Raw genomic sequence first — 26,374 nt, 5'->3', positions numbered from 1 at the left:
TGTGATATATTAATTTCCATTTTAATACAAGAAAAATATATATGCAGAGACAGATCTTCCTATATAATCACACACAGGTGAAGTGATGCACAGTCACATGGACTTCTGAAGTGAAGGTCAGTGTTTCTCAGACACACCAGCATGAATAAACCGCTGAACCGGGTTAACTGGTCAGAACTTACTAACTAATCTGACTGAGCTGTAAATGGCATTTACTTGATTGTCTTTTTTCATCTTTATGTTACAATACATCATGAGACATACGTATGTATTGAAACTGAAAGAATTTGACATTGAATGGCTCAGTTCCTGTTTCTGTCAGCAGAGGGCGGTCATGAGATCAAACTTCAGAAGTCTCATCTGGTTCCAGTTTGTTTGAGAGGATGGTGAGGATTCTGTCGAATTTTGCGTAGCGCTCCGTGCGTTCAGCCTTTGCCCCGGTTTGGCCCCAGAGAAGACGCAGAGCGAACTCGGTCTGAAACGCCTCTAGAAGCTCAGGGATTGGCTCCCAGCCAACTGCTAACAATAAGTGACAGGTCAGTCACCCAATCAGATCATTGGTTGTAGTAGTAAAACAAAGTTTGTGTGTTTGTGTGTGTGTACCTGAGAGCAGATTGTGAGCATGTTGTGTGTAGTCACTGGCGTGTAGTGAGGCGTTGCGTGCCGACTGCAGCAGGTTATAGAGCAGCTGACAGCCTCTGTCTGTAGATTCAACAGCGTCTTCACCCTCCATCAGCCTCAACAGAGGAACCATGTGTGGAAGAGACAACGGCCCTGATACCACTGCGTCTACAACACACACACACACACAACACTCACTGACTTAACATCACACACACTTACTGTAAACTACACACACAACACTCACTGTCAACTACACACATTACTCACTGACTGTACACACACACACACACACTCACTGTAAACTACACACATAAACACAACACTGTTACTGTAAACTACACACACATTAAACTGTAACAAGCGCACCCACACACACACTCACTGACTGTGCATATACACACACACACAACTATGTAATTGTAAATTACACATGCATTAAACTGAAACACACAAACACACACACACACACACACACTCACACACACTCACCGTCTCCCTCCTGGAGTGATTTCATGAAAGGTTTGAGACTCTTTTCAAACTGCACAGCACTATCAGTGTGATTTCTCCTCAGTGCTCTCCATGTCATCTCCAACCTCACCACCTACACACACACACACACACACACACACACTTCTTTTAGTATAGGATAAGTATTTTTCAGCCCTGATTCAGTCTGTCAGCTCTGCCAGTAAAGACGGAGACATCCAAAATGTGCTGGTATGAACCCAGATAGCAAGGAACCATTGAAAAATGTAAAAAATAAAAAATGGTTGATTTGTCAATGTTAATCCCACTGAATCAATATAAGGTTTGCATCTTCCATTAATATTGAAAAATATTGACATTTCAATAAACCACTTTTATGGTAATCAGTGTTTGCTTTAGTTAAGCCCTTGACTCTTGATTTTCACAAAGTTAAATCTATTTTTTCAGTGTTTGTATGTGTGTTTAAAAGATGTGTTTCAAAGCTAAGTTGAAATAAGTTGCTTTTTATGAAGACGTCAAGATGAGATCAAATAAAGCTCTTTTTTTGATGATATTGATCAATTTATGGTTTGAAAATCCACTGTGACAAGGTAAACAAAAAAAAATTGTGACACATTCAGACATCATCACTCATCCTACTTATCTCAACAATGGTGACAATCATCAAACTATTTCAGATAAAACAGTGAACTGCAATGCATACTTGCAGCATGAAGCTTTCCTTTGTTGATCGTCACCATTGATGAGTTTCATAGACTGATTCATGATGTCAGGGATTGATTTACTAGTTTCACCATCCAAGTGTGTTTTAATAATTCAGAAAATAACAGACCTGACACTGCTTCCAACTATCCCTGTAATATCATCAACTTTTTTACACATCATTAACACCACACACACACAAGAAATATTATTTAGGTAAATCTACAACAACTAAATTATTTGATCACATTAGATCTTAGTTTTCTTTGTAATAGCAGATGTATTTTAAAACACTACTTTAACAGCCAAAGAACTTAACGTTAACACAAGAGTCAAGGGCCCAAATAAAGCAAACACTGATCACCATAATGACTGTTTGTTGAAATGTTAATATTAAAGGAGGGTGTAAACGTGATATTGATTCAATGGGATTAACATTGACAAATCAATAATTTTAACATTGTTTCAATGGTGGCTTGCTATCTGGCAGTCCAGGAACAGGGTTTGGAAACATTGATACAGTATGCTTTCATTTACAGATGACGGTAATAAGAGAAAGAAAGAGGTATGTGTGTGTGTGTGCGCGCTAGAGATGACAAACACAGGTGTGTGTGTGTGTGTGTGTCCGTGTGTGTGTGTAGGTTGTAATATGAATCTTTTGTTTCAAGTGAGAGTGTTTCTGTCTACAAACATCTGGTACCTGCGGCATCTCAAGGGCCTTCATGACGGCAGAGAAGGCGTACAGGTCGTGTGTGGTGTCACGTAGCTCCTGTGCCAGCTGGATGATCTTGTGCAACACAGTCGCCCTCTGACCCACCGACCCTGTACAGCCCAGAAGATCCACAGCGATGCCCAGAGCCAGCACATGATGCCTGATAAGAACGTCATGTGACATCATGATATCATCATGCATAACCAAATGTCATCATCACACATTGACACCCACCTCTCCAGCAGGTCTTGTCTTAGTTGACGTCCATGTGGCAGTGTTATGAGCTCTAAACCGGTTTCAACTCCCATGATCCTCTTTAGTTCCACCGTCACACCTGTGACACGCGCCACCTAAGAGAAGAGTATTCATGAGAATGTTTCATTTCAATAGTGTTTGCGCAAAAAATTTTGAGTACGCTGTACCTGACAGTTAACACTGAGCATGTGCAGTGCGCTGGTCTTAGCGTCGGTGCGAGCGAGCAGCTCTTTGACTTTGACCAACGCGCTCTGTTCCAGCGGACGGTTGTTCTCCGGGAGCAACAGCGAGCGAAACTCATCCAGACGAAAGCAGGTTGTCGTTTCCGTCTGCGGACGTTCGAACTGCCAGTCTCTCTCGCTCCCTGAACTCTCCCTCTCTTTCTGCTCCTCCTCAAGTTTTTGCGCCTCCAGGAAACCAAAGCTGGTTTCGGTGAGGCGCGCACGGCTGGTCCATTTCTCCTGAGCGCGGAGGCGTGCCGCGTGACCTTTGGGCAACATGGTGATGGGGACCTGTGTGACATCAGAGATGAGCTTGTTTCGTCTGTTCTTAACTCGAGTGTTGAATCATGTGGAGATCACAGAAAGTCTCACCTGAGGCACTAGCTCACCATAAAGGCCCCCGGGGTCCTGTATTGGATCAGCAGATGCTGGGGAGAGCAGGATTGAGATTCTCAGTGGTTTAGGCGGCGCTCTGCAATGCAGCTGTCCATCAGAGCCGCGAAGAGGAGAGCCGCCGAGACTCGATTGGCTGGGTGGAGCAGCTGTACAGGAAGTTCCTGGGCTGAGCAGAGGTTCACTTCCTGTGCGGAACACTGGAGAAATAGGGGCAGTGCTAGACTCCTTTGACAGACACATTTGAGGCACACCTGCAAGACAAGAAACAAACATCAGGTTACTTTAATGGGCTTACCTCACGATGGGTACAGCTAGATGAGCATATGTATGTGTGTCGTTGTGTGTACCTGTGCGTAGGTTGCTGTCAGATTGTGCAGACTGTAGTGATGGTCTTCCCACTGTCTCCAGGTTGGCAGGCTGACTGCCACTCCTATCACACACACAAACTACACATTACTATGATAACTGTACATACACTCATGCTCTACAACAACAACATACACACAAATACAGTTGTTTAATTTTTGTATTCTTTTATAGTGTTGTATAATATTCATGGGTGTGTTTTACCTGAGCAGGTTGTTGACCTGTAGCATGTCTTTCTGAGATGTGCTCAGGCTTCGCCTCTTGCTCTGACCTCTTGACAATTTAGAAGATTTCGCAGCCTGGCGCTCATTGATGACACGTAGAGGCAGGGTGCGTGTCATTGGATGAAAGATGATTGCTCCTATGGAGTTCGAGACCGGCCGCCTCCCACCGACGTGAAATCGGATTAATGCGGGAATGTTGTCGAACTGATCATTCTCGAACTGAAAAAGTTCTCGAGTATAACCCTACACACAAACACACAACACACTCAGTATCTGAGTGTTTATTTCATTGACCAACACATTGACAGATGTGCTACCTGTTTGGGTCGCAGCACCACTCGTATGATTTTGAAATGTACGTGTTGATTTTTCCACATGCAGCTCAGGACGTAGTCGCCCGGACACGAGCTGGAGTCTCGCACCAAAAAATCACCATCACTACACAACAGCTGCTCGGCACCCTACACAAACACACACACTTATACTACACAACACGAATACAGTAGACAAACATTTTTGATTACGCACACTATACGATCAAATCTGTGCATACGTATGCTTTAAAAATGAGGCCTTTACATTAATTTAACTTTACATTTTAGTTTACAACTTTACAAGATTACACTTAAATTTAAACAAGCAAGATTTTCAAGTAAGAAATTTAAACGTGTATGAGCAGCTTTCTAGAAAGGTTTCATTTTAACTGTCCAATCCACTGCCAAGCAAGTGAGAAATCTTGAAAAATTATATTTTTTAAGCTGGACAGAAAAGGTAAAGATTCAAACAAAATTCATTTTTTTATCCTACAGGAAAACAATGTTTGGATGATATAGATCCACACCTCACGTGCCAGCTGTCCGTGATACCAGGCGTGACTCCTCAGATCATCAGTGCTCAGTTTGAGTTCCTCCTCCAGTTCCTTCTTCAGAGAGTCCATGTCCTTCAGCCCAGAGAACACCTTCAGAAACATTCAAGAACAGAAGATGCACTGAAGTCCTAGTGAGGTATAAACATCCAGACCTTCTCATCTCAATACGCATTGTTATATTAGACCCAAACAGGAGCAGAAGTTAAAACAAAGCTTTATTTAAATGAAAGCAAATTTCCTAGTTCTTCTTTAAATTTGTTCAGAAGAACACACTTACCTGACTGATGAAGGCCGACACACTCTTCCTCCTGCTGAAACACAAAACAAGTCATTCTTTCACTGAAATCTGAGCAGGATGACATGAAAACTCTACTGTACATGATGGTGAGCTGATGTAAGGCTCTGTGTTCACCAAAGTGTTTAAAGTCCCCATAAAATCAAAACACACAATTCTATTATTTTATTGCAATGTTCAAAAAAACCTATGTGCCCTCATCAAAATCTAAAAAATGTTCTCTTGTGGCGGACATTCTCTGATGATGTCAGCTAGGTAGTTGTAACCAAGTGGTTAGAAAATTGGGCTTGTAACCCGAGAGTTGCCGGTTCGAGTCTCATGGCCGGCAGGTTGAGACTGTGGTGCCCTTGAGCAAGGCATCTTAACCCCAACTGCTTCATGGGCGCTGAAGGCCACTGCTACACAGAGGTCACATTTCGAGTATGAGTTGCATACTTGGCAAAGCATTTAACACTAGTCGGCTTGGCCAGAGCATCTGTAAACCCCGCCCCCTCCAACTGTCAGTCTGCTGCGAGTTCAGTTTCCGAATGAAACGCTTACTTTTCTTTATCCAATCGATTTACAGTGGAAATAACAAGCCACGCCCACTAATTTTTTGTGAGATTTTCCATTTCACTCAGAAAATTGAGAAGTAAAGTCGATTCCGACTTTAAAAGAGCTGTATGTGGGATTGACCTCTAGGGCTGAACTTTGCATTGCAGTCTAAATTAAAAATATTGGAGACCCGCCCCCTCTCAGCTTGCCAGATACATACAGGAGTGCAACTGATGATGGAAAGCATACATTTATCTGCTTATATTCACGTGATTGCAAATTACACACAACATCGTTCCAATGCTGGTCAGATGCAAAAAACAAAGAGCTGCCACGCTGGCGAGCTAACATTTCCATTTATTATTGAAAATCTCCTCGATCACAGCACTTATTTTTACATGATTTTTTGCTTTTCCTGTTACTTTTATCAGGGCATGTAGTCCAAGCCCTAGAATATATTATAGTATTTTTTATTTAGTTCAGTCAAAATCTTACATACAGCTCCTTTAAACGTGACTGTAAATGCCAGGTGATGCCAACTGTGGGCGCTTGTCAGAGTTTCTACAGCTGAACGCTTTATTTGCTGTGATAATTCTGTTTTGTTTATCATCATTGTTGTGGGGTGCACTGGCTGGTTGGTGGTATTTGTCCCGCCCCTCCTCCACTGTGATTGGACAACTGAGTGACATTGACGAGCTGAGGGGTTGAGTTAAACAATTTTCAACTCTTGGCACTGATAATGAAAAAAATACTAAGTCGCAGCCAAACAGTTGAAAACATACGGCAGCCACAGGAAAAAAGCTCTGGTGGACACAGGGCCTAAGTGATGATGCCCGATGATGTCACCAGGCCAGGACACGCCTCTGTAAGCAGCAGGTTTTATCATTTCATATGTGACCCGCAAAAGTGGGCTTTAATAGCGTTTCCTTCCCGCTCATTGTGTCCAGTGGACATCAGGGAATGTCCTGCAATGACCTGTTGTCATGGTAACGGATGTGATGGGCTCTTCCTGACCCACTGGACTCAAGGCTATCTAAAACAGCCTGACGATTGACACCCAAACCTTGAACTCTTACACCTTAAAGTTCTGCGATTTATCAAAACATCACTATAATAACATTTTCCCTTACATGTAAGACAAAGTCATTCATTTTTAGATATTTACTGTAGAAGTATTTTACTTTATGGTCATTTGCTATGACATGGATGCATTTTCTAGACATTAACCATATATGGTAAATACTACAATACTATACTTATTCTGTATAAGTAACCAACACAAACGCTACAACTTTTGTATGATTAGAGATGGAAACAGTTTAGTTCATACAGAAAAGTTTGCGTCTGATCAGAACTTTGAAGAAACTTTATACAGTAGCACATATTGTTCAGACAGCACATGTATGAAATCTCAGTATCAAAGGTCTCAGATCCGTCACAAACACCGGGATAATCATTAACAGCAGGAATACCAGGATCTTACCTGGAAAATCCCAAATAAACCTCTGCGGATATTTCCTCAGCTAGAGCTCGTGGTCTGGATCTTCTCCTCTACATGAGACTTTCTCATATCAAACTCTTCAGTATCTTTAAAAAGACAAACACTCAGCAGATCTCCTCACAGCTGACGAGTTCGCGCACGTCTTCTTGCGCACGGAGACGCGCCGTTATCCGCGAGCGCATTCTTTACATTCCGCGCTCGCTCACTTCACCTGTCTCTCTTTCGCGCTCGTTTACTCGCTCGCCTACCTGTCTGTCGCTACAGGGGCCCCAAAAACCCGTAACCTGCCCCGGCTACAGACCTGGATCAGCGTCATCATGTCGACGCCCTTTTCAACAGCAGCAGAAGCGTTGCGCAAGACGTTCAGGCTGAACGCGCGGTGAGAGGCAACGTAAAATAATAGTACAAGTAAAAAGTAGTAAACTGTAGTAAAACTCATAACACTGAAGAAGTCATTATTACACTTTAATACTATTTTCTATTATTAACTGCAGTGAAGATACATACTGTAGTATACCTTACTATATTAGCCTACAGCATAGTGATTAGTACACTATTGTATACTACAGTTTTCTTTACCTTATAGTTTTTTGTTATCTATAGTAACCATGTTTTTTAAATCATGGGTAATTTAAGGGTATATTTACTGTTTACAGTTTACAGTATTTTTAATTATGGAAATTTAAATCAAAAGACAACTGTGGATATGAAGACCGCATCTACTCAAGACTTTAACTTTTAACATCTTTCACATTTCACAAGACTTTAAAAATAACACAAATATAAAGTGTGAAAAGTATTGACCAAAATTATACACAAATCTATAAACTGTTTCTTTTAGTCTCAATCACAGTTCTGGTCATTCTCTCAACCTGAGATGAGATGTTTTCAAACATGTATGTCAGACACTTGTTCTTTCCTTCAATATCTGCTCAAATTCACCCAATGACATCCAAATATTCTGCTGTTTTTAAATATTCAGTAAAAATATTCAATATCCATCCTTTATCTGCTCAAATTCTCCCAATGACATCCAAATATTCATGCTGTTTTTAAATATTCAGTAAAAATATTCAATATCCATCCTTTAAAGCCACTAACCCGACACTAAACCTTTGCCAAATTCATAGATTTAATTCTTTCTCAAACAAACTCATGTTTTCCATCATTAACCCTTAAAGCTTGACATCATAGTCATATAATAAAATAAGAAAAAAACTCTGTGTTCCTGTAGCTCGACTGGTGTTAGCCATGCAAATGTTGTGGGTTTGATACTAATAAAAAATGTATAGACTGAGTGCACTTCATGCCAAATGGAGTGAATGTATAACCCAGTGTAATCCAGCTCCTAGAAATTGTGTTAATGTAGCCAATCAGATTGGAGCTTACAAGTTTAAGTTTTAACTTTCTGTGTGAAATCCTCAATTTTGTTTTTACATGAAATCATGCATTACTTCTCATTGCTAGACCATTCCTTGTGTTGATTCTGTTGAAAGGAAAGATTAAAACCTGAGTTTGTGTTTGACAGAGAGGGAGTGGTCGTCTTCTTGGATATGTGGAGGAAGATGGAGGCAGGGGGTGGAGTCTTTATAGTTGTCACGACGATGCAGACGCGGTACGATGCTTCGACGGAAGAGGTTTGTGGTGGGTTTGACCGGGTCGAGCGATGATGTCCGAAAGTACTTCCGGTTCGTTTTGCATGTGGCTTCTGTCGAGTTACTCTCTAAGGAGGACACAATGAAATCATTTCTACGCACGAAAATCATTTCCTCAGTCAGACTGTGATTTCCTAAGATGATGTGTTTGTGTTTACCTCCGTCCAGTTGTATTCCCTGCTGTTGTTTCTTTAAATGCATTATGATGGTTGTTATGTGATCTGGATCTTCTACTCCCATCGATCTAAGATCATCTTCTGTCACGTACAGGAGACCCTACACACACAGCACACATGAAAACATGTTTCAACATACAAACTTAATATGAACTCATAAACAAATGCATGTAAAATCATAGATGAATTAGAAAAGTGTTGTTTAAAATAGTTGTCCATATGTCACAAGCAGACTGTTTACCTCGAGGCCATAACAGTGTCTCTCCAGTAAACTGGTGTACTGAGGCAGGTCGATCAGTCTCAACCACTGTGCTATAGAGCGATTATTCATGACTCAAATCTACAACACACATGAGATGAACAGATCTTCCTCCATTACAGCTGAGAGACAGAGAGAGAGATTTTTGCAAACATGTCAAACCTCAGACTCCGATATACACACAGTTAATTTTCTCATGTTAGTCTTACCTGTTCTTTAAATCTTCTCTTTCTATTCTCCTGTCATTTTCTTTAGGTCTTCTTCTTTAAATGTTTTTAATTTTCTGCATGCATTCTGTGTGAACTTGTGTCCAAATCTCTCTGACTTTATTTCAACTGTCTTACGTTTCATTTCTAGCGGTTGCTGGTGGTAGAACCTGAGGCGCTGTCTTCTGATTGGCTGCTTCACCAGCCATGGGCTCTGAGCCAATCACAGCAAAGGAAACTGTGTGTCGAGTTATTGCTTCAGATTGCAAGTTGAGACACATTCAGTCATTCTCAGGAAAAACAAGCGTCTCTGATTGGTGAGTGTTAGAGGAAACATCAGATTAAATTATACAACATGGTGCTAGCAACTCTAAGGTCATGGGTTTGAATCCCAAGTGAAGACAGATTGATGAATTGATGAATGTACTGTATGTTTATGTCACATTGGATGAATGTATTTGTCAGATGAACAGATCAAGGTTTTTAATTGTCATTAAATGAAACTCATCCTTGTGTTTAGTGTGTCACAGTCAAGCAGAATTTTCATTTTTTCCTACTTTACATATTTGGCATCTTTACATCTTTATAGCAAACAGCCTTAAATCAGCTTTTATCTTATTTTGAACTGTTAAAGCAGACATCTAAAACCAGCTATAAACCAGCTGTACCTAAAAGGAGGTCTTAAAGGTGGTTTAAAAGAGTTTAAATCTGGTCTAAAGCCAGTTCACAGCAGGTTTAATGCAGTCCTAAAGCGGATTTAAAGCAGTCTTGGCCTGGTCAGACTGTTGATTGTTTTAGAAAAGCTAACTAGTGTTTTTATTTCAGCATGGTTTGAAATCTTATAAAATGTCCAGATAGTTCAGTGATGTTTTTTTTTTGTGTAGTTACATCATTACACCAGTAAGTGGTGTCACGTTTACTCGATAGTCGTCCTCTTTCATGGTTACTCGGTTTTGGGCCTGCATGTTTTTGAGCCAATCACCTGAGCAATACATGCTTTGGGTGATGACATATTAACAACACTGATTGGCTGATGGCGTGACAAGAATGTGCCGAAACCTTCACTAGTGATGTCAGAAGCAGCAGACATACAATATTTATTCATTCATTCATGCTTATAAGACGCACTTAAGATCAACCCGTCACTTCTACAGCATCTGTAATAAAGTGAAACAGATGAATAAAGCAGATCAATATCTGATGTGTAATCTTCAAATATATTTAAGAAATGAACATCATGACATTTACTGAAGGATTTAGACGATTTTTAATCTGTATTGTTCTTTAAAATGAAATGATGTATTTGCATAAGAATCATCAGCCTAAGTGTGTGTGTGTGCGCGTGCTTGCATTTTCATGCAACAGTGCATCTCTGCTCTTTGACTGCACAGCTGTGGTTAGTAACACATTTACACACATTCACAAACACACACACACACACACACACACACACACTAACCTACACTCAGTCACACTCATATAGAGAAAGCCGACACACATGCTGTTCACATCTCACACTTGACTTGCAAAATTTGGGTTTTATATACCCACACGTAATTGTTCTGAAGGGCTTGAGTGTGTGTTTGTGAGTTTGTGTGTGTGAGTGTGTGTGTTTGAGGAAAGAGGAAGTTGTGTGCAGTTGAAAGGTTTCCTCCTCTTTGCAGATCTGCAGAGCACCACTGACAGAAGAACAAGTGAATAAGAGAGAGACGGAGAGAGAGATACCAGAACAGAACTGGATGCAGAACCAGCACGAGAGAGAGACAGAGAGACACTTTGTCTACAGCATTTAGTTTTAATCTAGTAGATTAATCCATTGCAACTAGTTGTAGCTTTACTCTGAGTAATTTGATCGTGTTTAAATTGACTTTACTTGCTGATGTCCATTGGTCCTCGCTGTCATTCATTGACTAAAGTAGATTCTGTGCGTTTAGTTTGCTGTTTAACATTTCGGGGATGGCTGATCTGCGGTGATTTTAGGCCAGTAAAGTTTTGTCTGGTCATCTGAGAGCAGAACTAGTTTTTAGGACTGAGGTTGATTTGAGGTCATCTCACCTGGTTTGGGGATGGAGTTGTGGAGACAATGCGCCAGCTGGTTAATTCAATGTCGGGTTCTTCCTGACAATCACAGGGTGACGTGGGACAGCGCACAGGTGAGTGTGTGTACGAAGTGATGTCTGTCTACATGTACCTGTGTTATCTAACCCGCTGTGTGTTTGACAGGTGTGTGAACTGGCTCATGCTCTGAGAGATGGGGTTTTACTCTGTCAACTGCTCAATAACCTCCTGCCACAGTCAGTCAACCTGAGACTGATTAACCTGCGTCCTCAGATGTCTCAGGTACGTGACAGAGAAAGAGAGACATGTGTGTGTCTGTCTATCATATGAAAATAATGTGATAACAATCATCAATGCTTCTATTGCTTCTGTTCCATTTTATTGTGTTTATTTGTGTGTGTTTACTGGTTAGTGTTTAATTGTAAACTTTTATGATCGACATGCAGATACACAGATTCAGGAAAGTGCTTGTACAGTAATGATACTTGTGGCTTTACAGCAGTAGTTTTATGAACTGTCTTGCATTACACTTCCTTATTCTAACTTTTACTTCCTCCAACACACACAGACACACAAACATAGACACACAGACACACATGTGCACACACATCGAGCACAAGGCTGTGACTCAGGAAACAGTTAAACTGCACATAAAGATGCCGTTTCTCCATTTAGTCCTGTTTCATACTAAGTGTTAAGTTTGGTGACTGTGCAATTTGTCACAGTGTGTCTGTGTGTGATTTGTGTTTTGCTTTTCTGATTTCTGACTTTTTTTTACCTATGTAAACGATTTGTTGTGTGTGTGTGTAGTTTCTGTGTCTGAAGAACATAAGGACTTTCCTGTGTTCATGTCAGGAGAAATTTGGCATGAAGAAAAACGAACTTTTCGAGGCCTTCGACCTTTTTGACGTGCGAGACTTCGGGAAGGTCTGAAAAATTTTGATGTGCGATTTATAAAGTAGCTGTGATGTCACTGTGATGTCCCTCTAATGAATGTTTGTGTGGTAGGTGATTGAAACGCTGTCCATCCTGTCACACACATCGGTGGCCGTACAGAGAGGTTTCCGGTAACACAAACCCACTGACGCACACATTAAGTCTTTGAATCAAGTACGTTCTCCTCATATCTCTAATATTTATTTTGCACTGCAGGCCGTTTCCAGATGAAGCCTGTGTTGGAGATGATGATATTTACACTGGCCTTTCAGACCAGATTGAGTGAGTTGTGTGTCATTGTGTGTGTGCCTGGTATTTACCAATTGTCCCCACAAAGATAGGAATACCAGTTCTTTTGTGACCTTGTGGGGACATTTTGATGTCTCCATGAGGAAACAAGCTTATAAATCAAACAGAATGATGTTTATTGAAAATGTGAAGTATCAGAAAGTTTTCTGTGATGGTTGGGGTTTATGTTTGAGGAAGGGAATAGAATATACAGTTTGTACAGTATAAAATACATTACGTCTATGGAATGTCCCCAAAAAACATGGAAACCAGAATGTGTGTGTTCTTGTGCTGATTGTCGCTCCCATCACGCAGTGATACAGTGGAGGAAGATGATGATCTTTATGACTGTGTGGAGGAAGAGGATGATGAAGGTGATGATGTGTATGAAGATCTGATGAGGACAGAAGAACCAGAAACAGTAAGACACACACACACACACACACACACACACACACACACACACACACACACACACATAGTGTTATACATAAACCATTCTTATATTTCTTCATCATTTATTAAATGTATTTCTAATGGTTAAGATCTGCTTCCCCAAATAGCAAGCAACCATTTAATCAATGTTAAAAATGGTTGATTTGTCAATGTTAATCTCAATGAATCAATATCACATTTGCTCTCTCCATTAATATTGGAAATGTTTTTACATTTGAATTAACCGGCATTATGGTGATCCGTGTTTGTTTTAGTTAAGCCCTTGACTCTTGACCTTTACGAAGTTAAACCTTTCTTTTCTTTTTTAGTGTTTGTATGTGTTTAAGTAGGAACACATGTGCATTGGAAAATAAAGATATGTTTAAAAGTTAAGTTAAAATTGGTTGCTTTTTATGAAGATAACGATGAGACATTAGGCTTCTTTACATGATGAGGTTGATCCTTTTGTGACTGTTATAATTGTTCTGGTTTGTAAATGCACTGTGACAAAGTAAACAGCAAAAATTACTGACACATTCAGACATCATCACTCATCCTACAAACCTCAACAATGGTGACAATCATCAAACAAATTCAGATAAAACGATCAACTGCAATGCATGCTGGGAGCCATGGATTAGTTTATTACAGTGCGCTTCACCATTTTTTTTTCAAGAGAGCCAAGCTGATAGGTCAAAGTCAATAGGAGAGCCACTTTTACCGCAAAGTATCAAAAGTTACATTCAGTCATTAATAGAATGTCTAAATAAATAGTAGGTTGAATTGACTTGCAAAACCAAGTTGTTTAAACTTCGTGCTGCATATTTTTTTACAGTGACAATATGCAATGCAATAAATACAAAAGGGAGATTAATTCTTCTTTATTATTTACCAGTCAAATTTGTAACTGAGAAGATTAAGAAGATTTCTCTAAATGACAAAAAAAACTGGATTTCCTTAATACTAAGCATTATGTGGGTATGTGGTGCCCCCTGAAACACTAGGGGACACCTTTCTCCTTATTTTATGCAGGGCTGAACAAAATGATTGGCGAGTGACAGTACTGTCCCACTAGAGCATTAAGTTTGCATAACAAGCAGTCTGATCTCATGGTACTTTGATGTCATGACAATGGTTCGGTGTAAGCACCACATGCAGTTGAATCGACGTGCGTCTTGATATAATGGTTATGGTTTTTAACTTAGTTTGCGTCCGGAGCAGAAAAGACAGAAAAAGCGCATACCTGCATGATCATATCACCGTGTTATTTACTGCCATGCGCGAGCCACAAATTAAAGCTTGCCGAGCCTCATGAGGCATGCATTGCAACATGATGCTTCTTTTGTTGATCGTCACAATTGATGAGCTTCATAGACTGATTCATAAATGTCAGTGTTTTTTTATAATTCTGAAAATAACAGACCTAACACTGCTTCCAACTAGCTGCTTTTTACTACACACAATAAACACACAATAAATATTATTTAGGTAAATCTACAACAACTAAATTACTTGATTACTTGATGTATTTTAAAACACTGCTTCAACAGCAAATGAAAACTTAACATTAAAACACAAGAGTCAAGGGCCCAACTAAAGCAAACACTGATCACCATAATGGTGGTGTAATGACTTATTTCAATATTAATGAAGAGTGCAAACCTGATATTGATTAAATGGGATTAACATTGACAAATCAACAGCTTTTAACATTTTTTTATGGTTTAATGGCTTGCTATCTGGGTCATGTAAGTCAGATGACATTAATGTGCAAGAAACATATTATACATGGTTTTAGCAGTAATAACATTAAAAAATCGCTTTCGTGGAACAAACGTTACTCCCGGTAAACTCCTATTTTATTTCTGATAACAAGCAAAATAAGTAGATTACCTTAGTTCATATCTGATTCATATTTAAAGCGTATCAAAAACGACAAATTTTTATGTTGTATTTAGAGCTTGAGTTCTCCTCTCTTTATTTGCCCATCTCATTAATCTCTCTGTGTCTGTCACTCTATATATGTATCTCACTCTTTGCCCATCTCAATCTCTAAATACCTCACTCTCTTCATATCACTTATTTTTTATTTACATTCTCTCATTCGTGACCTGTCTCTCTTTTTCTCTCTTTCTCTCTCTTTCTGTCTCACTCTTGGCCTGTCTCTCTGTGCCGATCAATTATAATTTTTTAAATTTAAGAATGCTTTACTGGCATGACAAAACATCACATTTGTATTGCCAAAGCATTTGCAGCTGGACTATGTACAAATAAAACAAAATATATAATGCTAAATTAAAAGTAAAATAGTAAGTTGTAGAAAAAAAGAGTAAGAACAAAAAGCTAAACACACAGTTAAATAATAGAAAGAAGAATTAACACATGAAGTATCTACATAATGGATATCACTTTCACTTCCTCTCTGCCTGTCTCACCCTCTGCCTCTCTCAGTCTCTGCCTGTCTCACTTTCTGTCTGTCTCACTCTCTGCCTGTCTTAGTTGCTGCCTTTCTCACTCTGTTTGTCTCACTCTCTGCCTGTCTCACTTTCTGCCTTTCTCACTCTGTCTGTCTCACTCTCTGCCTGTCTCACCCTACGTCTGTCTTAGTTGCTGTCTGTCTCACGTTCTTTCTGTCTCACTCGCTGCTTGTCTCACTTTATGCCTTTCTCACTCTGTTTGTCTCACTCTCTGTCTGTCTCACATTCTTTCTGTCTCACTCGCTGCCTGTCACACCCTCTGCCTGTCTTAGTTGCTGCCTTTCTCACTCTTTTTGTCTTACTCACTGCATGTCTCACCCTCTGCCTGTCTTAGTTGCTGCCTGTCTCACTCTCTGCCTGTCTCACGTTCTTTCTGTCTCACTCGCTGCCTGTCTTACTTTCTGCCTTCCTCACTCTGTCTGTCTCACTCTCTGGCTGTCTCACCCTATGTCTGTCTTAGTTGCTGCCTGTCTCGTGTTCTTTCTGTCTCACTCTCTCCCTGTCTCACTCTTTGCCGGTCTCACTCTCTTACAGCAGCAGAAGGTGGGAGTGGACAAGAGAAGTTGTTGTCTTGAGGAAATCAGGCAGACAGAAGAGAAATATACCAACACACTGGAATCAATACTTCAGGTATGTACATAATTCAACATGAAGTCAAAATGTGCTCTTATAATTCATGTTTCTGGTCTTATTGTGCACAGTTCATCATTGCACATTATTCTAAAGAAGAATTTTCTTGAAATGTCTATGGCAGAATTGGTCACAGATGCCTTGTTTATGTTGACTGTAAGCACACAAACCTGTGGCACAGATAGCAACATAAGTGCATGTGAACCCTAGATATCTCACCGATTAGTCAGCCACATAAAATGCAGCATTAACAGTTTCTCATCTAGCTTTCATTTCTACATTCTTTGAACTCTTTATTGTCCGCTGGAAAGGGAGATTATCTACTGTGTGTCCAGATCTGAGCCCAAAACCTCTAGGTCAGGAGACCATTTGGGCTTGTATTGGTATGATAAAGAGGTCATTTAAACTTGAGACTAGTTTTTTAAAGATGATTCTGATGAAAAGAAATATGTCAGTCACAGAAGTGCTTAAACTGAAAGTGCATTAGCACCTGAGGTCTGAGACCACAAACCAGAAACAAAGTCGATCTGATGCAAAACTCTGATCAGCATTCAGTAATGATGATAAACGGATATCCATTTATGTCATAAAACTCAGATGAAGTGATACAGAATCAGATGAGATGTTAACATTGACTCTATTGTGTTTTATTCTAGCACTTTCTGAAACCATTACAGGCGTTTTTACAGCCAGTTGATGTTGAAAACATTTTTATGAATATTCAGGTGAGGTGTCTGTCCATCCATAAATGAAAGATCTCTCATTACGTTTATTATTTCATTGATTCATTAAACTCTTAATCATTCATCCATCCATTTATCAATATATGAGTGTGTTTATGATAAATCTGTATTTGTGTGTGTGTGTGTGTACAGGAGCTAGCAAAGACGCATCAATCTCTTCTTCGTGAGATTCAGGAATCTATACTTCAGTTGGGAGCAGAAAATCTTTATCAGATCTTCATTGACTATAAGGAGAGGTAAGACACATCCACACACACACACAAACACAGAATGTTTACAAAAATACAATAAAACTGTAACACACCTAAAACATCATACAACAGTCTTTTCAACATTACAGAATACCAAAACTGTGTATGTGTGCGTGTGTGTGTTTAGGTTGTTACTGTATGGTCGTTACTGTAGTCAGGTAGAAGCGGCTACCAAACACCTGGACAAAATCTCCAGTACAAGAGAAGACGTCAAAATGAAACTAGAGGTAAAAAAAAACAATACACCAAACTCACTGACTCTGTGTGTGTTTATCAGGAGTGTTTGAAAAACACACACACACACACACACATACTTGTTTATCAGTTTGTTTGTTTGTTATTATTTATCAGGAGTGCTCTATGAGAGCAAATAGTGGCAGATTTTCACTGAGGGATCTGCTCATGGTGCCAATGCAGAGAGTCCTAAAATATCATCTACTACTACAGGTGACAAACACACACACACGTGTTTATAGCTTTTTTGTGAGGACACTAATTTAATCCCCCCACCCTCACCCCAACTATAACACAATTCAAACCCTTCCCCAAAACCCAAGTCTTAGCTCTCAGACAGCCATTTAAATGGTTGCCAGAAAGTGAGGACCAGCCAAAATGTCCTCTGTTTAATATCTTTGTCTTCACTGCAATGGTCTTACAAAAATATTGAAACATTGATTAAAAACATTAAATCTATATCAATGTTGCACCTGTGATGTTGCTTCAATGTCATGTTTGCTGTCTAGGACGATAAAACAATACAATATCCAAAAAAACGCATCAAAATTGTGTTGTGTTCTTGAAATGTTCAGTATTTTATCTTACCAACCCTATGATTCAAGATTTTGTCATGATGGCACAAAAGACTATTCTCAAATGTTAAAACAACAAAGTACTAAGTTAAACTAGTGTATCAGTTATACACACAGAGACATTAATGTTCACCATATGACACTCAACAATGGTGATGGTCAACAAAAAAGCTTCATTCCACAATGCATTCTAGTTGAACAGAAAATCTTTTAAGCTTTCTATCTTTTACTGACAGAAACTTTAATTTTTTTTGCAATCAACTTAATCAAAGCAACTTTAACTTAATAAAAAAAAACATCTCTCAATTTACAAGCACACAAGTGTTTTGAAACAGTCTTGCCGAAAGAAAGAGGAATTAACTTAATAAAGTCAAGGGTCCAACTAAAGCAAACACGGATCACCATAATGATGATTTCCAACTAAACCTTTTCAACAAAGTTCAACATAAAGAGTTAATTGTCAATAAGACCGATTGTACACATATGAAAGAAATGGTTTGTGAAGTTTGCATACTGGTTTGATTCTATGCCATCTGGGGAGTCTTTTTATCTTTCAGTTTTCAACCAAATTTAGATGTTGTTTTGACGTTTGGCAGGTAATTTTTTGCTGGGTTGGACGCACTTGACTTACCTACAGTATTTCATTGAGGTCATACTTTCATGTGTCTGTTTTGTCTTTAATAGATTGAATGAGATGAAATGAATGTAAAAGATGAAATGAGATGTTAAAAGTGACTCAGCATATCTATATATGACAAGTAAAGTGTTAGATGTATTTGTGTGGTTAGAAGTGTTATTACACTGCACTACATGTACAGCAGATTAAAAATGACTATAAATTATTTTAGATGAACTGAAATGCATATGGATGTAAGAATGGAGGATTTACTTTAAAATGACTTGAGATTTTGAATGAGTTCATGTAGAAATCTCTGACTGTTTTTGTTTTGTATGCGTGACTGCAGGAGCTTATGAAACACACAGTGGATCAGCAAGAGAAAGAGAATTTACGTAATGGATTAGATGCCATGAGGGTAAGCGTGTGTTGTTTGTCATGTACATGATTTATATTGTTCTGAGTTTCTCTGTAAGTTTAAGCCTGTGATGTCTTTGTATTTTTGTCTATGTGGGTTTGTAGGATTTAGCTCAGTGTGTGAACGAAGTGAAGAGAGACAATGAAATTATTCGGCAAATCACAACATTTCAGCTGTGTATTGAGAACATGGTAAAGAACCTAAGTGAATGATTAATTTATTATTTTATTCTATTATAATTTATTTTGCTGTTATCATCGTTGCCCCGTCTCTCTTTCTAGTCTCAGTCTTTGGCGTTGTTTGGACGCCCAAAAATAGATGGAGAGTTTAAGATCTGCAATCCAGAGAAGAAATCCAAACAAGACAGGTAAGTGTGTCTGTGTGTTATCAGTGTGTAACACTGTGTGTTTGTGTAGCTATGGGTTTTGCTTTAAAGGGGTCATAGCGTGAAAATCTTTTTCCATGTTGGGTCCCCGGTGGTTCTATCAACCTAGAAAACGTGGAAAAGATCAACCCAGTAAACCATTCTCTGCAAGCATGTGAAAAAAATAGCTCATTCAGATTTTGCATGTTTTGTGATGTAGGTAGGAAGTAAAATTATAATAATACCACCTCTTAATCAGCACTATCCAACCACGGCACTGCCATTTAGTGCACAGAGGGAGAAAGAAAAAGATAATTCACAGCACATTTGAGTTTGAATTTCAACAAACCACCATTATGGCGATCAGTGTGGCATTTCATCAGCTCATTTGCATTTTAAAGGACACACCCCAAAAACAGCACATTTTGCTCACACCTACAAAGTGGTAATTTTAACATGTTATAAAACTTCACATTCGCACTCTGGGGACACCAAATATTAATTTGACATATTTTTAAGTCTCATAATAAAGCTTTAACGAAGTTCTTATGGTGTGTAACAAGTGTGTGTGCTTGTGTGTAGGTATGGGTTTCTCTTTGACAAGGCTCTGTTCGTGTGTAAGAAGCGTAGCGGGGAGACGATGGAACTGAAGGAGTTGATTGAACTTCAACATTATCAGCTGAGAGATGAACCTTCAGGAGATCGAGACAGCAAGAAGGTTAAATGTTCTCATCTTTCATCAGAAGAATTCTGCTTTATCTCAAGCTCTGTATTTAAACTTTGTGTGTGTTTGTGTGTAGTGGACACACACGTTCCTCCTGATGGATCTGTATGGTCAGGGCGGCTATGATCTGTTCTTCAAGACTCGTGAGCTGAAGAAGAAATGGCTGGAGCAGTTTGAGATGGCACTGTAAGTCTTTTAACATCATCTTCATTTGATCATTTATTGCCACTTTGGTGTTTGTGAGCTGTCGCTGAATCGTGGTCTAGAGTTAATGTGGTGAACTGACCACATACATCCACTGAAAGCATTTTAAGATACTGCCAACTTATCAAATGTTCTTATCAGCTCATGAGTCTAAAATAATATTTCAGTATAAATACCAAGTTCAGTCATGAAACTGGTTCTCATAAAGCTGGCAGCACAGCAAATCAAGCTTCCCTTTGTATTTAAGCCTGTTCTGTCCTGGTTCATCTCAGTCCAGAGTTCCATCGGATTATTCCTATTCCCACCTCCTCCCCAGCACCACCTGCCTAGATCTTCTCCCCAATTCCTTACAGCAGCATCTATTCATATCCTCTGTAAATATGTGCATGATTCACCAAAAGCCTTTACTTATGCTAGCAACAGTGGTGTAGCAGATCTAGACCACTAATGGTGCTTTTCCATTGCATAGTACCCAACGGGTTGGGTCGGGTCAGCTTACTTTTAGGGGCTTTTCCACTGGGTGCAGTACGTAGTACCCAATACTTTTTTTAGTACCACATCGGTTGGGGTTCCAAGTGAGCTGAGCTAATACTAAAACGTGATGTGAATACACTGTAAATCACTGATTGATCCAAGAGAATCGTCACTACCAGCGCCAATGCAAAACGCAAGATTAGCTTCCACTGTCTTGAGCAAACCGTCATTGTGCTTTGTTGTAAGTTCCCAAACTCCCATTTAGTGGTGAAAATCATCCACAGGCTGAGAATCAGGAACACCACACCAGAGTTTTGCAGTTTGTGGCGGCACATTAGATGCGCACAACTGTATGTATGCACGCCATTTTTGTAACTTTAAATGTGGCTCAGCGGACCGCGTCAACTGACGCCATGGTTCTTAGTACAAAAGAGGTATAGTGACAAACGCGATGTGCAAACATCTATTTGTGGTGGTAAATTTAGATTTATTTGCGGACTGACAAATAAATGAATGTATGCTCGCTCCCGAGCCTATAATCCCTCCCACTCTGAAGTGTTACTGACACGATCTGACCAGTGGGATACTATACATTGGAAAAGCGCCATAAGACAAAACTTATGTACATTCCATACCACATTAAAAACTTTTACTTTTACTTATCAAGGATTCCTCAATCAAGTTTATTAAATCTGTGATGACTGCTGCTTATGAAATGATGATTGTGTCATCTGAACTTTAGTTATTGATGTATGTTGGTATTGTGTTGTGTGTGCAGATCTAACATGTGTCCAGAGAACAGCACCGCTAATGGACATGACTTCCAGATGTACTGCTTTGAAGAAACCACATCATGCAAAGCCTGTCAGATGCTCCTCAGGTGAAGAACCTACTGTGACATCACGGGTCCAGTCTTGATACTTAGATTGTAAATTATTCATGTGTAAATGCGATTAGCGGAAGATTGCTGCTTTCAAAATTCGAGTTGATTTTAAGCGCTTTTCTTTGATAAGCTTCTTCTAGACGTATAAAAGTATTTGTTTAAAATAGTGTGGCTGAAATCACATGTTGTGATGTATAGATGTGGTCAGGATATATAAACACAAGGCAAGGGGCGGTGATGCTATACTAAATGTTGCAAGCGCAACTATCACGCGAACCTGACAGATAAAGTGTGGGCTCATAGTTGTCATCAGTTTATCATCAGCCCTCAGTTTAACAGCATTACAATAAAGAGCCTAAACTATTAATCAACTAAAATGTTCTTTTATTTTTGACTCTTACATTGCAGAATAATACAGCATTAAGCTCATTGTATCATTCACTTATGATTTTAAGCCATTACAGTCTTTCCAAGGACAAAAGCAAAAATTCACACAAAAAATGTTCTTCCCACAAACTCGTGTTGGTGATGTATCGATCACGCTTGTGTGCAAATGCCGACAATTTTGTGTTCTTCCTCAGAGAAGCTACGTAAAACCATTGATAAACAATATCAAATTTGTAATAATAAAAAACGTTAGAATTTTTCATGTATAATGAAATTATTAATAAAAAAGAAAGCGCAGGAATACTAGGCCTATTTTATTGGGTGAAAACTCTAAACAAAATTAAAAAATGATTGCAGGCCAGGTCGCACACTTAGCACAGCCCTTGTGATGTTTGTGTGTAAATGATTCTAATGAAGTCAAACTGAAGATGATATGAACTCATTTGTCTGTGTCGTCTTCAGGGGAATCTTCTTTCAGGGATATCGTTGTACGCGCTGTAAGATGGCCGCTCATAAAGAGTGCTTGGGTCGAGTTTCTGTGTGTGGACGTAATTCTGGTGAGAGTAAACTGAGACTCAAGCGAGAAATAACTGTGAATTTAACTGTGTGATTTTTATTAACACATCTGTCTCATTGATTCACAGAATCGGCAGGAACGTTGAAGAAGGTTTGTTTCTCATACACAACAATCTTTATACAAGTGTAGTATACACATTGAACATAATTTGAGCGTTATTTGATGTTTTCAGGGTAAAACACTGAGGTTAGCTTCTCCAAGACAGACTAAACCAGGTACAGAAGTTACTTAAAACATTACTGAAGATGAACTATACACAGTACTGGATGTCTCATCTTTCCAATCTTCCCAGGTCTGCCGAAGATGGAGGTTTGTCTGGATTATTATGGTCTTCCTCCTCCTCCGGTGGCGTTCGGTCAGCCTCTTCAGCTGACTGTCGGTGATGTGGTCGAATTGACCCGAGCTGAGGTGGACTTACAGTGGTGGGAGGTGACAAAAACTACATTTCTTTAAATCAATTTCAGAATGTTTCATTGACAACTAATGATTTACATAAAACCCCAGAAATGATGTTCATGATGACGTCAGGACAGATGGTTTCCATCAAACTTTCTGTTTGGTTATGATGAAAATGCAAGATTATGTGATTAGAAATGTCATTTATTTTATCATATACTTGTGTAGTAGTCAAATGTGTCCCTGAACAATGTGTTTGTATATCAGGGCAGGAATCTGACTATAGGAGAGGTGGGCTGGTTTCCCTGCAGTAAAGTTCAACCCTATCTACCAGTAAGTCAAACCTCCTGTGATCATCAGTCATTTATTGTCATTTATTTCCTGCGAGTATAATTATCATTTATGTGCCAGGTGCTTTATCCAAAGTGACATTAAAACTTTGATCTTATACACATTTTAAGTTTACCATGAATTCACTGTAAGTCACTTATATAACTATACTCAAGTAGATATACAATTATAAACATGAATAAAATAAGTGTTTTTGTCTGATGTGTATAGGGACCATCACCAGAGTTAACAGGACTCCCCTGGTAAAACGCACACACACAATCACAAACACACATATTCACACAAACACACAAAGGGTCTTCATGCCCGCTCATACTGACATTATCTCTGAAGATCATAATGTAGATTTTGATTGAGTATTTTTTATCTTCTCTCTCACACATGATGATCTCTGTCAGTATGAAAACTGACACGTGTGTGTTTGTGTGTCAGGTTCGCTGGTAACATGGACCGGTCCGGTGCTAAAACTCTGCTCATGCCTCGATCCGACGGCACGTTTCTGGTGCGACAGAAAGACGCTGGAGAATTTGCCATCAGTCTCAAGTACTTTCAACACACCGTCACACAATGATTGACAGCTGTCAATCAAACAGCTCCATCAGTAACATGTCTGTCTGTCTGTCTCAGGTTCAACATGGACACCAGACACATAAAGGTCACATATTCTGAGGGTCTCTACAGAATAAATGAGAAAAAAGCTTTCAAGGGCCTGTATGTAAGTAAATTTTTTGGTTCATGCTTGAAAAATCGTTTTCTTCCAGTCCTTATAGATGGTTTCATCGGATGCACGCGCGTTGCCGCGGTTATGCGTTTGACCCCAAGTTAACTTTCAGTCTATGGTATGTTTATCGGTCTGGAAATCGATCTGGTTCTGGATAATCTCCTCTAGAAGGACTCTGTTGTTATTGATTCTGTGCAGATGTAGCGCAAGTTAAGTTTGGTCCACAAAAGCCATTTCTTTATGTCGCTGCCGTTAAACCGTCTATATAGAAATGAAGAAGTTGACTTCCAGAATTAAATCTACTGAAATAGCAGATGGGCACTTCTGCAATCTTCATACAGACATACATACAGCTAGGGTTGCCAACTTTCTCACTCTGAAATACAGAACCAAAGATGGCCTGCCGCAGAAGTGTACTCAGTGCATTTAAGCCATTTGTCAAAATGAAATATTTTCCCCTAATTAAATATTCATTTATAACTTTTATGCCTTGGCAATTAATAGTTTGTTAATTTACAGTAAGTACTTTTAACACAGCCCTTTAATTGAACCATTACCTTTAATATCTGTCTAAAACAAAACACTTGTGACTCCCACACTAAGGGTAAAAACATCCTTTTCATGTTAATCTTACGCGTGACAAACTTAAACTAACATAGATACTCATATTATTTGACCCTTTTAAACGCATACTGATTGCGCTTGAAGGGGTCTCTGATTTGATGAAAGGTGTCGGAGATCATTATCAAATGTTGAAATCAGCACTGTCTGCTGCTGCTTGTACCGCTGCAAGAACTGACCGGTGGATGGCATCAGAGTACCGCAAGAACATTACGATAGATAGCAGTCTCCTCCGTATGATCTCCAATCGCTCTCGTGGGATTTTGATGTCATCTGACACTGGTTAGATCAGCATACCAGTCAAAAAAAAAAAAAAAAAACAGGACTCAAAATACACTGAAAAATATATGTTGATTTGACAAAAATGCTGCATATTTTTAAGTTGCTTTAACTTAAAAAATTAAGTTAAACAATTTGAACTTGATGTCATAAGTTAAGTCAACTTTTCACAAGCCAAAATGTGTTTGTGTGATGTTGTGTTGCAGGAGCTGGTTCAGTATTATCAAGAAAACTCACTGAAAGAATGTTTCAAAGACGTCGACTCGAAACTCCAGACGCCCTACAAACAACCTGAACAAAACGCAACAGTGAACACAAGCGCACCTGCACACAACACAGGTAACACACACACAAAACACAGCTCTGTATTCATTGTGTTTGTAATAGAAGAGTACGTTGAGTGTGTGTGTGTGTTTACAGGTGAACGTTATTTTGGCACTGCTAAAGTTCGCTATGATTTCTCAGCCCGTGATCGAACTGAACTGTCCCTGCGAGAGGGAGACACTGTGAAAATCATCTCAAAGAAAGCTCACAACGGCTGGTGGAGAGGAGAGGTCTATGGCCGGGTATCATCACACAACTACACATACACACATTCATCCTCATATTGTGTAAATAAATCGACTCTTTCACTATGAGCTTATTAACATATTTAAAATCATACGATACACGCTGAAATGTACGTAGTGATTATCATTTCATTCTCTACAAACATTAAAATGTGTCTGATGCATCTTTACGCATGATGTTTGAATCTATAAAGTCATACAGGTTAGAAACAACATGAGGATGAATGACAGAATGATTAGATTGAAATTATTTTCTCATTATTTTGGTGACGTACACTAACACAAGTGTTTGGTTTAGGTGGGGCTCTTTCCTGCGAATTACGTGGAGGAGGAGCATTCAGATTACTGCTGACACCATCACTTACCATCCATCATATCATACAGACAACGACACTTTTAACATACTGATGTAACAAACACTGATACGTTACCAATGGTTTACATTTATTAAAGACAGAAATCAGAAAGAGGATCTGTGATCGTGTGCTATATATCTATTAACATCTACAGTCTCAGTCATTATTCATATCAGATGTATAGACAGAATCATGAAGAACACAGAAACAAATTCAGTTTGGCTTTTACAGAGCTGGGTAATTTAATCCAGATTAATCATAGTTTGACCTGTTTGATGAAAATAAACTTTTGTGCTTAAGATATCTCTGTGGATGTCTTTCTGTTTT

At 39.2% G+C, this 26,374-nt stretch overlaps 2 protein-coding genes across 8 annotated transcripts; one reads left to right on the top strand and one right to left on the bottom strand.

The window, feature by feature from the left end:
* sh2d3a (SH2 domain containing 3A) lies at window positions 1–9,625 on the bottom strand. 6 transcript variants are annotated; one of them, XM_065269575.2, is made up of 16 exons: window positions 9,484–9,625; window positions 9,257–9,396; window positions 8,998–9,115; window positions 8,694–8,907; window positions 5,132–5,165; window positions 4,828–4,944; window positions 4,304–4,447; window positions 3,967–4,229; window positions 3,744–3,826; window positions 3,373–3,647; window positions 2,947–3,291; window positions 2,759–2,874; window positions 2,513–2,684; window positions 1,114–1,225; window positions 604–789; window positions 1–519 (listed from the first exon to the last, which is right to left on the bottom strand). In XM_065269575.2, the coding sequence occupies exons 2-16, from the start codon at window positions 9,344–9,346 to the stop codon at window positions 341–343; spliced, it is 2,448 nt and encodes an 815-aa protein (XP_065125647.1). In that variant the 5' UTR covers window positions 9,347–9,396; window positions 9,484–9,625; the 3' UTR covers window positions 1–340. The 6 variants fall into 6 exon arrangements, with proteins under 6 accessions (XP_065125647.1, XP_065125648.1, XP_065125649.1 ...); XM_065269576.2 differs by having other exon boundaries at window positions 1–516; XM_065269577.2 differs by having other exon boundaries at window positions 5,132–5,162.
* On the top strand, window positions 8,717–26,350 carry LOC135750633 (proto-oncogene vav-like). 2 transcript variants are annotated; one of them, XM_065269572.2, is made up of 30 exons: window positions 8,717–8,821; window positions 9,632–9,797; window positions 11,145–11,633; window positions 11,704–11,820; window positions 12,349–12,465; window positions 12,547–12,605; window positions 12,691–12,756; window positions 13,078–13,183; window positions 16,209–16,304; window positions 16,961–17,029; window positions 17,180–17,283; window positions 17,426–17,525; window positions 17,650–17,745; window positions 19,073–19,141; window positions 19,246–19,332; window positions 19,423–19,508; window positions 20,088–20,223; window positions 20,306–20,415; window positions 21,686–21,787; window positions 22,640–22,734; window positions 22,822–22,844; window positions 22,927–22,969; window positions 23,047–23,183; window positions 23,418–23,483; window positions 23,712–23,743; window positions 23,934–24,044; window positions 24,129–24,216; window positions 25,329–25,461; window positions 25,543–25,688; window positions 25,990–26,350. In XM_065269572.2, exons 3-30 carry the CDS (start codon window positions 11,547–11,549, stop codon window positions 26,041–26,043), a joined length of 2,535 nt encoding a protein of 844 aa, XP_065125644.1. In that variant the 5' UTR covers window positions 8,717–8,821; window positions 9,632–9,797; window positions 11,145–11,546; the 3' UTR covers window positions 26,044–26,350. The 2 variants fall into 2 exon arrangements, with proteins under 2 accessions (XP_065125644.1, XP_065125645.1); XM_065269573.2 differs by having other exon boundaries at window positions 9,632–11,633; window positions 25,588–25,688.
* Window positions 26,351–26,374: the final 24 nt, after the last annotated feature.

Source organism: Paramisgurnus dabryanus, chromosome 4 (genome assembly GCF_030506205.2).
Source record: "Paramisgurnus dabryanus chromosome 4, PD_genome_1.1, whole genome shotgun sequence".
NCBI classification, from domain to species: domain Eukaryota; kingdom Metazoa; phylum Chordata; class Actinopteri; order Cypriniformes; family Cobitidae; genus Paramisgurnus; species Paramisgurnus dabryanus.
This window is presented reverse-complemented; position numbering and strand designations above follow the sequence as displayed.